Below are 12,806 nucleotides of genomic sequence, written 5' to 3'. Positions count from 1 at the left end.
CCTTACTTTTCTTGAAAAACCAATAAACTGCGTGTCAATCCTTCCAGACAAAGCAAATCATATCTAAAAAAAACAAAAAATCTAAACTGATAATTCAAAAACAGATTAAAAAGAAATTTGATGATAAATATTGTTTGAAATAAATTTATAAAAGGGATAAAAACTGAACACTTTGCTTGTTTTACCGATTAGCAGGAACATCAATCTTATAGATGATTTCTTCAGAGGCTTCTGATGCTTTTCCTTCTCCTTTCTCTTTGGAAATCATTGTCTTTTCTGATGTCTATTGTCAATATAAATGAATACACAAGAAAAATTGAATAAAAGTTGTATTTCATTGACTTAAAATAATTATAATTATCATTAACAATAACAATAATTTTGTGTGAGTATTCATCTTATTCAACAAAGATTACCAATATCATAAATAAAACACTAGATAGAGCTTTGCTATCTATCCTTAAACGGAAAATACATCTGGGGAGATCAAGAAAGAAAGTTAAATTTTTTTCTTACCACTTCATCCAATTCTAGGCCATAGTCAAAACAAAGCTCTTCAAATTCTTCAACAGCTAAAAAGAGATTGAAAAGTAGGAGTCATGCCCCTTAAGTGTGCACTCTTTTTTGGCCATCATGTGGAAACTATGTCAGCATAATTTTCTTGATAGCAAAACAGAGCGCACGCTTAAAGCGAAGAAATAAATAATAAAGTTCCATATGTTAAAATAGACTGAAATGGACAAAAAAAAGAACAAAATGGGTAAAAAGGGAAGAAAATTTATCTTTCAATCTTTTAAATTATGGTAACATATTTATCAAAATTTGGTTAAAACATTATAATGTTGGGTTGATAGCTAATATCTGTTCAGAATTTGGACACAAAAAGAAGTTCAATAATTGGACTAAATCAGAATAATAAGCTGTTCAAAATCTAAAAGCAAGAAAAAGTTTGCAATATATAATGAAAACTTACTGTACTCCCTTCCCAATGCTTGGAAGAGCAAATCTCTCTTTATCCCTACAGTCGGCATTTTTATTGTTCCTTATTTCTAACTGAAAAAAAGTTTTAATTCCAAACCAAAATGATTATTAGTTTTCAGTTTTGCTAACAGCAAAGATATGATAAACAAAGGAAACCAGATAAACTTTTTCAGACACCTCTTATGAAATGAAATAATTTTTAATACATTTTCTTTATGCTTTGAATGGACTTAATGACAAAGCTGTTAAAAAACTCTCCTGCATCCATAATCATGCTTCAATTAAAGGTCTGAGATAATTGTGTTTCCAATCTAGGTCATACACATACATATCACCTCACTTTTCAGCTTGGTTTGCCTAAATCCTATAATAATGAGAAGAGAAAAGTGAACCATCCGAATCATCCAGGATTGGGCCATATCCCTGGATAGAAACCTACCCTAGGATAGGGAAATTACCACACTTACCAGACACTGCTAACCCCGCACTCGCGATACAACAGAGTTATTGGTGCATAGACGGTGAACTCAAACTACACGAGAGGACATACATCTTCACAAGTGCTGAACCTATGAGTATTGTCACCACACCACATGCAATGCCTGACATACTCCCCATACTCTTTTATCAGAGCGATGGTACCCAGTTCCCCTCACAGGCATGGGTCAACATAGGTAGACCCGGGCGAAGATACATTCACTTGCCAGGTGAATTATAGCACCGAGTGAAAATCAAATCCTGACCTCCCAGACGGGAATCAAGGTTGATAACCACTACACTACTACGCACTCCTATAATGTCTCCCAATATTATTTTAGCCCTGTGAATCCAGGTCGGCATTCGGCAATGCCGACCTGAAAGCCGACGTAACTTGAGCTAAAGTCGGCTTTGATTTGCCGACGTAATTTACAATCTAGGTCGGCGTGCAGACAAAAGAAATGTTTTGGGTCGGCAAAGCCGACCTAAAGAGGAAAAATATTATTTGTTAGGTTAATCTAATTGTGTTATCATTTGATAACACATGATAATCGAGCCTCATTCCATTCTCTTTATAAAACATAAAACTTATTAACACAATTATTAAAGATAGTTAAACTAACTGTAGGAAACTTATTGTCTTTGCCGACCTAAACAAGCTACTTAGGACGGCTTTGCCGACCTAAAATGACCTCTAGGTCGGCAAAATTTTGCTGGACTACGGCCGGTTTTGGTCAGCACTTACGTGCTGATATGATTTTATCTGAATTCACAGGGCTGTTATTTAGTGATTCAATAGACCATTTTTACCCCAGTATAATTAGCAGTAAAATTACAAAATGACTCTATGTATGTACATTACCTAACTTGAGATAATTCACCCAGAAGATGCAATTTATGGTCAATTTTAGACCAAAATGTGTTGAAAAATGGAATTTGGGCATGACATGATATATCTGTTTAAAAAGCTTCTATATACCGGGTGGGCTAAAAAAAACAAGTCCAAATTTCAAATTAGGATTTTTGACGCGCTATTTGTTTTTTTAGCTGGCATCTTTGGATAGAAAAAAATAAAGATATTATATTAATTCTGTGAAAGTTTGAGAAAGTTTCACGCATTCAAAAGAGAGTTAGAAGATATTTCAGGGACCTATCTATTTATAAATTGTTTAAAAATTGACGTCAAGTGAAAATATTATCAGAACAGGGGAGAAACTAAACAATACCATGGAATTTTTTTTGCTAGCTCGAGCGGTCTTGTTGAACGCGAGAGAATTGCAATGGAAGGTCTTCTTTTCAATAGATGTCGTTCCATTGCGCTCGAAAAAAGTAAACCGGCGTTTTTCTTTCTGAAACTTTGACCTTCAGTCAAAAGCAGTTTTACTTGCGTAAAGATGGTTTTTTCCAACGAAGATAAAGCTGTCATAAAGAATGATTATATCGAAAAAGGCTGGTCAGCGTACAGGATCTGTAAAGAGCATCCCATGAAGAAGTGGTATAAAGGTTCTGTGCAAAATCTCATTAATCGATTAAAAAAAAGCGGGACCATGGACAGAAAACCCGGCTCCGGCCGCCCAATAACTGTAACAACCGCAGAAAACGAAGAAATTGTTGAGCAACTGATTTGCTCGCAGGAAGAATCACCTGGAACACACAAATCACAGCGAGAGATTGAAAAGATAACGGGAATAAAGAGATCGTCAGTGCGAAGAATGGTGAAACGAAATGGATGGAAGCAGTATAAAAGAATCAAGACTCCGAGAGTTACCGAAGGAACAAAGAAACGACGAACGGAAAGATCTGGTGCTTTGGCTGAACGGTTTTCCCACAAAAGACGGGAGAGAAGTGTGTGTTCCAAGACGAGAAAGACTTTACTCTTGATGTACCCATTAATTCACAAAATAGCAGAGTATATAGCCAAGGAAAAAAGGCTGATGTCCCTGATAAACGTTTGTATCATGAAAAAAACCGACAGTCAAAAAAAGTGATGGTGTCTGCCTGTGTCACGTGGCACGGGGCCACAAAACCTTTTTTTGTTACGAACAATAATGTTAAAGTAAATGCCAAGAGATATAAAACGCATCTTCAAAAGTATCTTCTTCCAGACATCAATCAGATGTTGAAACGTAAGGACTGGATCTTCGTACAAGATTCAGCTCCATCTCATCGCTCAAACCTGGTACAAGATTTTCTAAAGGAGCAGTTAAAAAGTCGATTCATCAAATACACCGATTGGCCACCTGCTTCACCGGATTGTAATCCTTTGGATTTCTATTTTTGGGATAGGATTGAAAGGAAAGTATATGAGAATCGATTTAATCGTGCTTTCAAAGATGAAGAGTCATTAAAGAGACGAATTCGAAAAGTCTGGCCGGAAGTTGCAGGAGAAGTTCAAGAGATCCGTAGAGCATTCAAACAATTTGTCCCCCGGTTGCAAGCTGTTCATGATAAAGAAGGACATTGTATAAAAATGTTGTTTGGTTGAACTGTTTATTGTAAAACAACCTGTATTGTGCTTCTTCTACGATATCTATTTAACTTTTGTAATATACGGTATATCTTGGTTAGATTAGGTGAATAGGTTATGCTGTTACTTCTAAAATTTATTTTGACGTCAATTTTTAGGTATTTTGAACAAGTCGAATAATACCACTTAACGTAAAATCTTAATATCTCCCTTTCACTTTTAGACTCGATGCTAAAACTTGGCAAAAAATCGGGAAAATACTTATAGAATAAAAGTGCAAAATCGTGATTGCACATCTTTTTTCGATCTATCGTCAATTAAGAATGAAATATGGACTTGTTTTTTTTTGCCCACCCGGTACTATAGTTTTTCGAGAGCTTTCGAATGGTATACATGATATTGTCTGAATAAGTTAGAAATCTTCAAAAAACTTTGCCCTTAGGGTTTTGCCTTTGGAAAAAAGAAATCGCCCAAAAAAGGGATGTTCCACTAGTGGGATAGTAGGGGATTTTTTCCTGAGGTCTAAGCATCCTATAGAGAAAGTCTGGAGAAAGTTTCAGCTATATATTATTTTTTTCCTGTAAATTATGCTAAACGACCCCACTACAAGAAACTATGAAAATTACCATAATTAATCAATGGACATAAAAGGAATCGCATCAGCAGTGAGAAATTCCCATAAGACCGTTGTAGTTTTGAATGAAATTTATTTCTAAATGACTGAGAATTTCACTTCACAAAAGCATAAGTTAAGTTGGACATGCTCATACATCATACTTTACATTCAAACACTGTCAAACATTATATGAGCGTTGTGGACGTCCATGTCAGTTGAAGTGTAGCAAGGGTGCAACAATGGAATGTTGCCCGTCCTTGAAAAACGTCTCTTTTTTCGCTAATTATTCCAGGCTTTCTTAAATATTCAGTATAGCCATCATCATATAATAACATCCAGATTATTCATTTTTAATTGCATTCATTTTATTTTTTTGTATAATGAAGATTTAGTATTTTAAAGCTATTTCAATATGACACTTTTTACGAGAAGAATGCTTATCGATTACAAACCCTACATCACAACCACGGAGCTTTTAGTTTTAATGACTTGCTCTCGCTCATTTGGTTTCCGTAATAAAAAGAAAGTCATTATTGTGAACTTTGAACATGCTTTAAAAGGAGGTACTTCCAATCACTGTTTAGTACCAAACTTCATCCACTAAGAAGTGGTCAACTGCAACAGGTGGTGTCTCGTCTTCAAATCCTGTAAAATTGTCTAATCTAAATGGTTGACATCCCTCTTTTAATTCTGACACCCAACTTAGAAATAGGAATAATAGGAAGGTCAGAATCAGTGATAGGATTACTTAACAAAGAAATATAGTTTCCATCAGCCCTATTATTCCCAACAAGAAGAATGTCGAAATTAAAGTCTGTGTCAAAAAGGCGTGCAGTGTTTTCATTTTTGGCCATAGCTTTCCAACCAGTTGAGGAATATATAATAAAAAGTCTGGTATCCTTAGATACACTGCACTGTCCTGCATATATCAGGCCATTTTTCATGCCCTTTTAGCATCAGGTCATCGGCCGCTTCCCCTCCTGAAATCACTAAAATTTAGGTAAAAACAGCCTTTTTAGCGAAAAAAAAACATAAGAAAACGCACCCTTTTTATCCACCAACGAATGCTGCCCTGCCTTTCTAAAATATATATGTAGCTAAATCAGGCTAAATGAACATGAAAGGGTGTTGTGATGATTTTCAACTTTTTACAAGATCAATTTATCTGTAGCTATATACCGTAACTTGGTAATGTTGACACCCCTCCTCAATTCCGACACCCTTTTTTTTTTCAGCTGAAATTTCTAGAAAAATTGAAATTGTTGTTCTTTGTTTAGTGGTCAGAGAGGAATAATAATTTTTCAATCAGTGATTCAGGCTCTCATATTATTCCTTTTTCTAAAGAGGGGTGTTGGAATTAGACGAGGGGTGTCGATATTAGACCAACTTACGGTACTCAGTTTTTGACAAAAGTTTATCATTTGATTATGTTTGATACCTACCTCTTTTGTACCCCTTTGTGGCTTCTGCTTGAACAGCTCATCCAACTCGTTGAGTCCGATGCTTCAACATTTCCTTGAGGCTGTTGGAGTCAGCTTGCCTAAGGTTGAAATAGTGGGCAAGCAGAGGTTCATCCGGAACAGTTGTGAGGAAGGTGTCTAAGTGTTTTTTGAATACTTCTTTGGTGCAGTTTGTCATATCTCTTATTGGTCTGGGAAGGGTGTTGAATAATCAAGGCCTTCTTGGGAAAGACTTCCCCTCCAGATATTTTTGTGTTTAGTTATTGACAACTTTTAGATTACAAATTCTCCCCAATCTCTGATTTATATGGCAGGAAATGCCTCCTTTACTTTTGTCATAATCAAAATTCGGGACGTTGCCTTCAATGACGTTCCAGGTATAAATTATTTGATACCGCTCTCTCCGTCTTTCAAAGCTATCTATACAGTTTTACTGATTTGAGTTTTTCCCAATAATTAAGATGTCTGAGGGATGGAATTCCATGTAAAAATAATTTCTGAATTTCTTCCAGTTGCTGGATAAGGCGGCAATCACAATTATCTTAGTTTCGCGTCGCCCGACCGACTCTCGGAAATTGAGTAGAATTGAGTCGGTGAGTCAGTAAATTTGACAGACTTTTTATATGTCAATGACCTTTCCTTCATTCAAAAATTTCATTACAGTATTGCCAATTTTTTGCGAGCGATTTCTAGCGCATTCGCAGCATTTTGACTTTGTCTATCATTACTGCCAGTTACTGCACCATTTTGGGGTCAGAAGTCACAGTGTTCAAAGGTCATAATTTTAAACCACCCATTACACACGGTTGTTTTGGCTGCTGGCTGGCTGGCAGTTTGCTCCAAGAATGCACTCCAAAAATGGATGGAAAAATGGAAACCCAAAAATTTTTACGACCGACCGACCCACTAACTCACTTTTTAGACCCAACGAGGACGCGAAATGAAGATATTTGTGATTGCCGCCTAAGACCACGCTTCCAGGAGGGAGACCAGAGTTGAGAACATCCCAATGAGGGATGGCTAGTGATGGCTAGTGCTTTCCATAAAGTTAACATGGTTTCAATTCTCCTTGGTTTGAATGCGCATTATATCCATAGATTTCATAAATGTATTCGTTTGGTATTCTAGCATTTTTTTTCAAACTTTTGGCCAGCAAAAGTACGCATAGAAAAAGTTTTAGAAAAGTTTTAAGCTTTTTAGAAATAAGAGTATTAATCATTTTTCAAAATCAGAGTCCTTCCAGCCACCATGGCAGTTGTCCTTTGCAGACAAAGCCTGTACATCGATTGTTTTCTGAAACAAAAGAAAGACAATACTTTGATCTCCACCGTTTCATCCGATGTTTATCCAATCCAGAGTCTCTATTAATTATAATAAATCCATGATGCAAGTATAAACCGACTTCATCAGTCAGGAACAGTCGCCCTATTAGGAGACGTTTCTTAATCCTAATTAGGAGACGGGTGTAATTATCTTGTGAACAAAAAAACTGCGCATAATTTGGTTGCTCCCATTGGAAAGAGCACAAAAAATTTATTCCATATGGTGATTTTCAGAAAAATCCACCGGTGGAATCAATCACAATTCTAATAATCCAGATCGATCATCGGAACGGCTCAATGACGGAACAATATGTGATCGATGGATTACTTAACGATCCGGATAGGAGATCGATAGAGGATCGATACTCAAGATTTTTTTAAGCTTATGATTAGTTATCGATTATTTATATCGATCTATCATCAATCTTATATCAATCTTATCGACCCTATCGACTCATACTCGATTTACGATCGATAACAAATCGATTAAGGATCGATGAGGAATCGATTAAGGATCGATCGATGACGAATCGATTAATGATCGATGACGAATCGGTATACTCAATTGAAATACTAGCTCGATAATGGATCAACAAAGGATCGATACTCAAGACTTTTTAATGGCTGAATCTTCCATCGATCTCCTATCCGGATCGTTAAGTAATCCATCAATCACATATCGATTCGTCATCGAGAGCCGTTCCGATGATCGATCCTATCGAGCGCAGACGTCTGGAATAATCTATAAGATGTAAGAACCAATCAGAAGTAAGAATCTGTCTTCTGAACAAAAGCGTCTCAAAAAGAAAAATGGCGGACATAAAAAAAATCAAGAGGGGCTTCCTTGTAGTGCTTTATATTAGGATTGTGATCGATTGCACCGATAAATTTTGATAATTTTTTAAAAACTTTACCAATTCGAGGTTGCTCTTTCCATTAAAACTAGTTTCAAAATGCGCGGAAAAGCCTAAAGCCCTTAATATTGAGATCAAAGTTTTATGTCTTCTTATTAGGAGACGGGTCTCCTAATCAAGCGACCCCAAGCGACCTACATGTCTCCTAAATCAGGAGACGTCTCCTAATCAGGTGGAGGCGTCTCCTAATAAGGCGATTGTTCCTGAGTGTTCATGGTACATTATAGTTATCCAACATCTCAACTAGTAAACTGAAGAACAAGTAATGAGTAAATATACGACAAGGTCTTAGGTAGGGGGACAAAAAGATATTACCTATTCTTTCCATTCTCTCAACAAAAACCAAAAAATGCAAAAAGCCAAAAATTGCGATCATGCGGATGTATCGTGTCTTAGCTACCATCTTCAAAATCATCATTTATAATTTATCCGAGGTGCTAAACTGTCAATGAGTATAATGCAGTACGTTTGCTTTGAAGTTCTTCATTTGCAAAGTTTTGAAATTGCAGAACAACAGAATGATAAAATCCTCAATTTACATATTGTAATTAAGCAAATCAAAATCAAAACAAAAATTCAAAATGGCGCCGATCATCAAAGTAAACATTTGGCTAAAGCTTCAGATGCATCCGGCTGGACTTAGAATTTTTTTCAAGTTGAATAGTGACCAAAGGGGGTCTCGAACCGGGAACCTATAGGTTCCGAAACCAATGCCCTATCCACTACACTAAACCGGCTGCCGAAAATTCGTTATTTGGGGTTACTTATACGAAAGTCTTAGTACTATATATAAATAAGTCTGACTGACGAGTTAGGCTAACTGTTATGATCGCCATTACTCCGAAGAAGCCACCACACGTGTGCACCGCCGGCCGGGTGCACCGCCGGCCGGGTGAGGGGTTAGGGATGTGCACCAGGGTGGCTTCGTCACCCTGGTGCAAATCCCTAACCCTATGCTACGCGCTACGCGCGGTATATATGCGCGTCCCGCGCGGCCGGATGCATCTGAAGCATTAGCCGAATCTCAAAGTAAAGAATCTTCAAAGTATTTATACCATTAGTGACTATGGATTAGGTAGAAGAGTTTTTGTTTCTTTTTATCTTTTTTCTACTTGTAATGTCAGCTTGTGAGCTTCTGAGAGGACAGACAGGATGCAGGTGAAGGGCCTGGGGATGGAGAAGAATCGTTTTTTTTTAATAGACAGACTAGTCTTTTTACCTTAAATTGTCTAAATAAAGCCCTAAACTGCTGCAATTATCTGATCCTTCAAATGTTTATTGTAAAACCTTCTAAATAAGCTGTTTAATAAAATCGCTTTAACTACTGATAACTACTTTGCAGACCAGAAAGTCTATGGCGGAAATAGACAGCTATATTCGACAACCGCACAACCGCCAAAAGGACCCTGTCGACGCACCGGACTCCGGTGTATTTGTCCGGTGGCAAAAAGTATCCTTTCGCTACACCGGACGCAATAAGTCTGGTGTCAGTTCGGTGTTGCATACAGGGAATTTTGGACGCCGGACATTTATGAAAAAAAAAATTAAGAAACACCGGACCCACCGGACTGGCCATGTCCGGTGTTTTGATTGTCCGGTGGGAAAAATATCCTTCTCCGACACCGGACATCCGACCTCCTTAAGTCCGGTGTAGAAATTGTCCGGTGGTAAAAAAAATTCTCATTTTACATCAGACTTTCGCGTGTCCGGTGTTCGTTAAGTCCGGTGCGTCGGCAGGGTCCTCCGCCAAAGCTTTGCTACAAAAAATTCAAAGTGGAGTATTTTTTAGGTAAAAAATCCTTGAAATCCAGCATTTCCCTGGGGGGTCTTTGATTAGCATTAAAACGAAAAATGCATAAAAGTGGCATTTTTTGCCCATTTTAAGGCTAAGAAAGGTCAGGAAAGGGTCAAAATGGTTTTTAAATGCAACATAAAAAGACAAAATAATCCCATTAGCAGGTCACTCAATGTTGTTTCAATTTTAGGCTAAAAAGGCTAATCTTCTCTGACTCTGAGTAGCAAAATGCATGAAAGCATCATCTTTGAGGTTTTGGCTAATATCTCAAAAGATTCATCTAGGAGGAATGAAAAGAAGTTTGTGATTAAAAGGAGTTCTTTACCTACCATTTCTCTGCTTAGTTTCCTTACTTTTCCTAATTTTACCTATACCGTTTTTTTACGGGGAGAGTGAAGTTTCCTGCAGTCCCTAAAATCAAAACAATGGAAAATTGTTTGGACGCGTGCGCAGTCGACACTACTAAACTGTGTACACATTGTTTTTTTTTAAGAAACACACTTTTAAGAAACATGAGGCTCAGAATGCCTAAAAACTAAGAAACATAAGAAACATGCTGAGGCTGAGAATGAGAAAATAGCATTTTTTAATTCGTTTTTTAAGAACCTTTCAATCAAGGTTCCAGAAATATACATATATAACAGTTAGAAACACTTGAGAAAGTCAGAAAATCAATATATATAGAAGATAGGAAAGTAGCGTAGATTAGTCAATTAGACTATTGTATTATCGACATGCGCCCTTTAAGCTTGACAAGGTTTAGAAACATGTAAGAAACATTTAAGGCTCAAAAGGCCGATTTCTTAAGAAACATTGAGGCTGCTTGGTAAAACCAGTTTCTTAAAAAAAAAATGTTTATTCAGAAGGGAAATTCCCTATGTGATTCCTTATTGACTCCCTTTGGAGCAAAGCTATTACCTTCTTTTAACAGGGAGGAAAAAAGCCTCAACACTGCATGAGAGGATATTGGCTGATATATTTACAACACTGAAGTCTCATCCCGCAAATTCTATGTAAAAGTTATGAAAATGAAAATGTGCCAAGTTGTTGTTACCTTATTGGCCCATTTTACACCAGTTGTTTTTGAGTATGAAGTGGATTTTTAAAAGGCTAAAAAGTAAAACTGGTCAAATTTATGGACTTTTATTTCATTTTTGATATAAAAGTCCGTTAGAACCAGAAGATAATTGTGTGTTGTGTTGTGTGCTCTTGAAATTTCTCCGCGATCCTAATTTAACAAGGTTGAATTTCTTGTGTAGGACGTAAGTGACCTAGCCCATGTTGATGAAAGGAGCTATGGGAGTGTTTTGATTGACTAGTAAGAAATAGAACCTTGTTGTACTGGTTATATTAAGAATAAACTTTGATAGTAAATGAATTCTATAAAACCTTTTGGCACTGAAAAACAGTCAGCCGATCAGAATGCTTTATTTGCTCAATTGAAAATCAAGTAATCAGATAGAGTTGAAACCTTGTTGAATTAGGTGATGATTTGATAGACCAAAAAATCGACAAATTTTCATAAGGGACCATTAAAAAATATGTATGTTTTATATTGGCAAAATGCAACCCCACCCCTTGTATGCTCTTGTATGCATTGATGGTAGCCCTCTTCCTTTGCATATGCTCTTTTTCAATTACTCCACCCTCAACAAAATTATTTTCACTTTCAGGAATGGTGTTCCTAAAAGGTAGGGTACCCCAATCGGGGCCCCAATTGGGCTACCTATTGGGGTACTCATTGATTTACAGACCAAAATTAAATATTAACCAAAAATTTGTGGAGGAAAGTCATCTTCTAGGCCAGAAGTTATGAATCTAAAAAATATTTCAATTAATATTGCATAATGCAGAAGATAGTTAAAGATACATAATTCATTTTGTCAAAGCACATGATGTATAATAGAGCTTTGTGACGGGGTTCGTATATACATATACCATAGGTTCAGCCCCCCCCTTATTTTTGGGGGGGGGGCTAAGAAATATTTTGGCCTTTAAAGAGCCTGGGGGCTAAAATTACCAAAATATTTGGGGGGACCTAGATTGTTGGGGGGAGCCTAGATGATCTGACTGAGACTCTGGGGGCTGTTCAGCTAAATTCAAAATATCTCTTATCTTACTATTAAATCAAATATAAAAAGCAAAAGATTTGTAAACATATATATTAAAACAAGTAAAATTTAGTTTTCATTTATCAGTGCTGTACTCGCATATATTTTTTATTGACTTCTCTCTACGGGGGCGGGAGAACAATGTTTTTGTTTTAGTTTATCTTGGGACCTGAAATGTTAGGGGACCTAGCACAAGACAATTTTTTTGGGGGAGCTAAATTGTTGGGGGGACCTTACTTTGTTGGGGGGAGCTAGAAACCTGGCTGAAGCTATGTATACATAATATGTGTATCAACTTCAAAAATAAAAACATTACTCGGCCTATTGAAGTAAGTCATTATGTTAATACATAATACATAATACATTTGTGCTGAAACCTCTTCTAGATATCAAATTGAAAAGGAGACTTTACTGTAAAGTAAAAAAAGTAATAGAAGGTTGGAAAAAACTGGAAAAGACAGATTGACCCCCTCCCCCAGTATGTAGGCTTTCAAACATTTTCCCAAAGACCCCCCCCCCTCAGAGTTTGCGTACTTTTTGAATTGTCTCCAGGTTGTCTCTACTCCATGTAAAAAGCATTGTATCTTATATAGTTGTCCCTGTTATCTACACGGTCTAGGTGTTAGCTTTGGCGATTTTGATGCATCCTTCATGTTATCCCAA

General features: G+C 36.8%; 1 protein-coding gene across 1 annotated transcript in view; it reads right to left on the bottom strand.

Moving 5' to 3' along the window:
• The window catches only part of LOC136805190 (phenylalanine--tRNA ligase beta subunit-like), a 79,168-nt gene that overhangs the window by 14,736 nt on the left and 51,626 nt on the right, over nt 1-12,806 (bottom strand). Inside the window, exons 2-5 of the mRNA XM_067061754.1 lie at nt 974-1,053; nt 517-572; nt 186-283; nt 7-63 (exon numbers count right to left, since the gene is read on the bottom strand). Of these exons, the coding sequence (XP_066917855.1) occupies nt 7-63; nt 186-283; nt 517-572; nt 974-1,031 (269 nt within the window). The 5' untranslated portion in view covers nt 1,032-1,053. The remainder of the gene's footprint in view (nt 1-6; nt 64-185; nt 284-516; nt 573-973; nt 1,054-12,806) is intronic.

This window comes from Clytia hemisphaerica, unplaced genomic scaffold (genome assembly GCF_902728285.1).
Source record: "Clytia hemisphaerica strain Z4C2 unplaced genomic scaffold, Clytia hemisphaerica genome assembly, whole genome shotgun sequence".
Lineage (NCBI taxonomy): Eukaryota > Metazoa > Cnidaria > Hydrozoa > Leptothecata > Clytiidae > Clytia > Clytia hemisphaerica.
The sequence above is the reverse complement of the archived record's forward strand: the minus strand, read 5'-3'. Positions and strand labels throughout refer to the sequence as shown.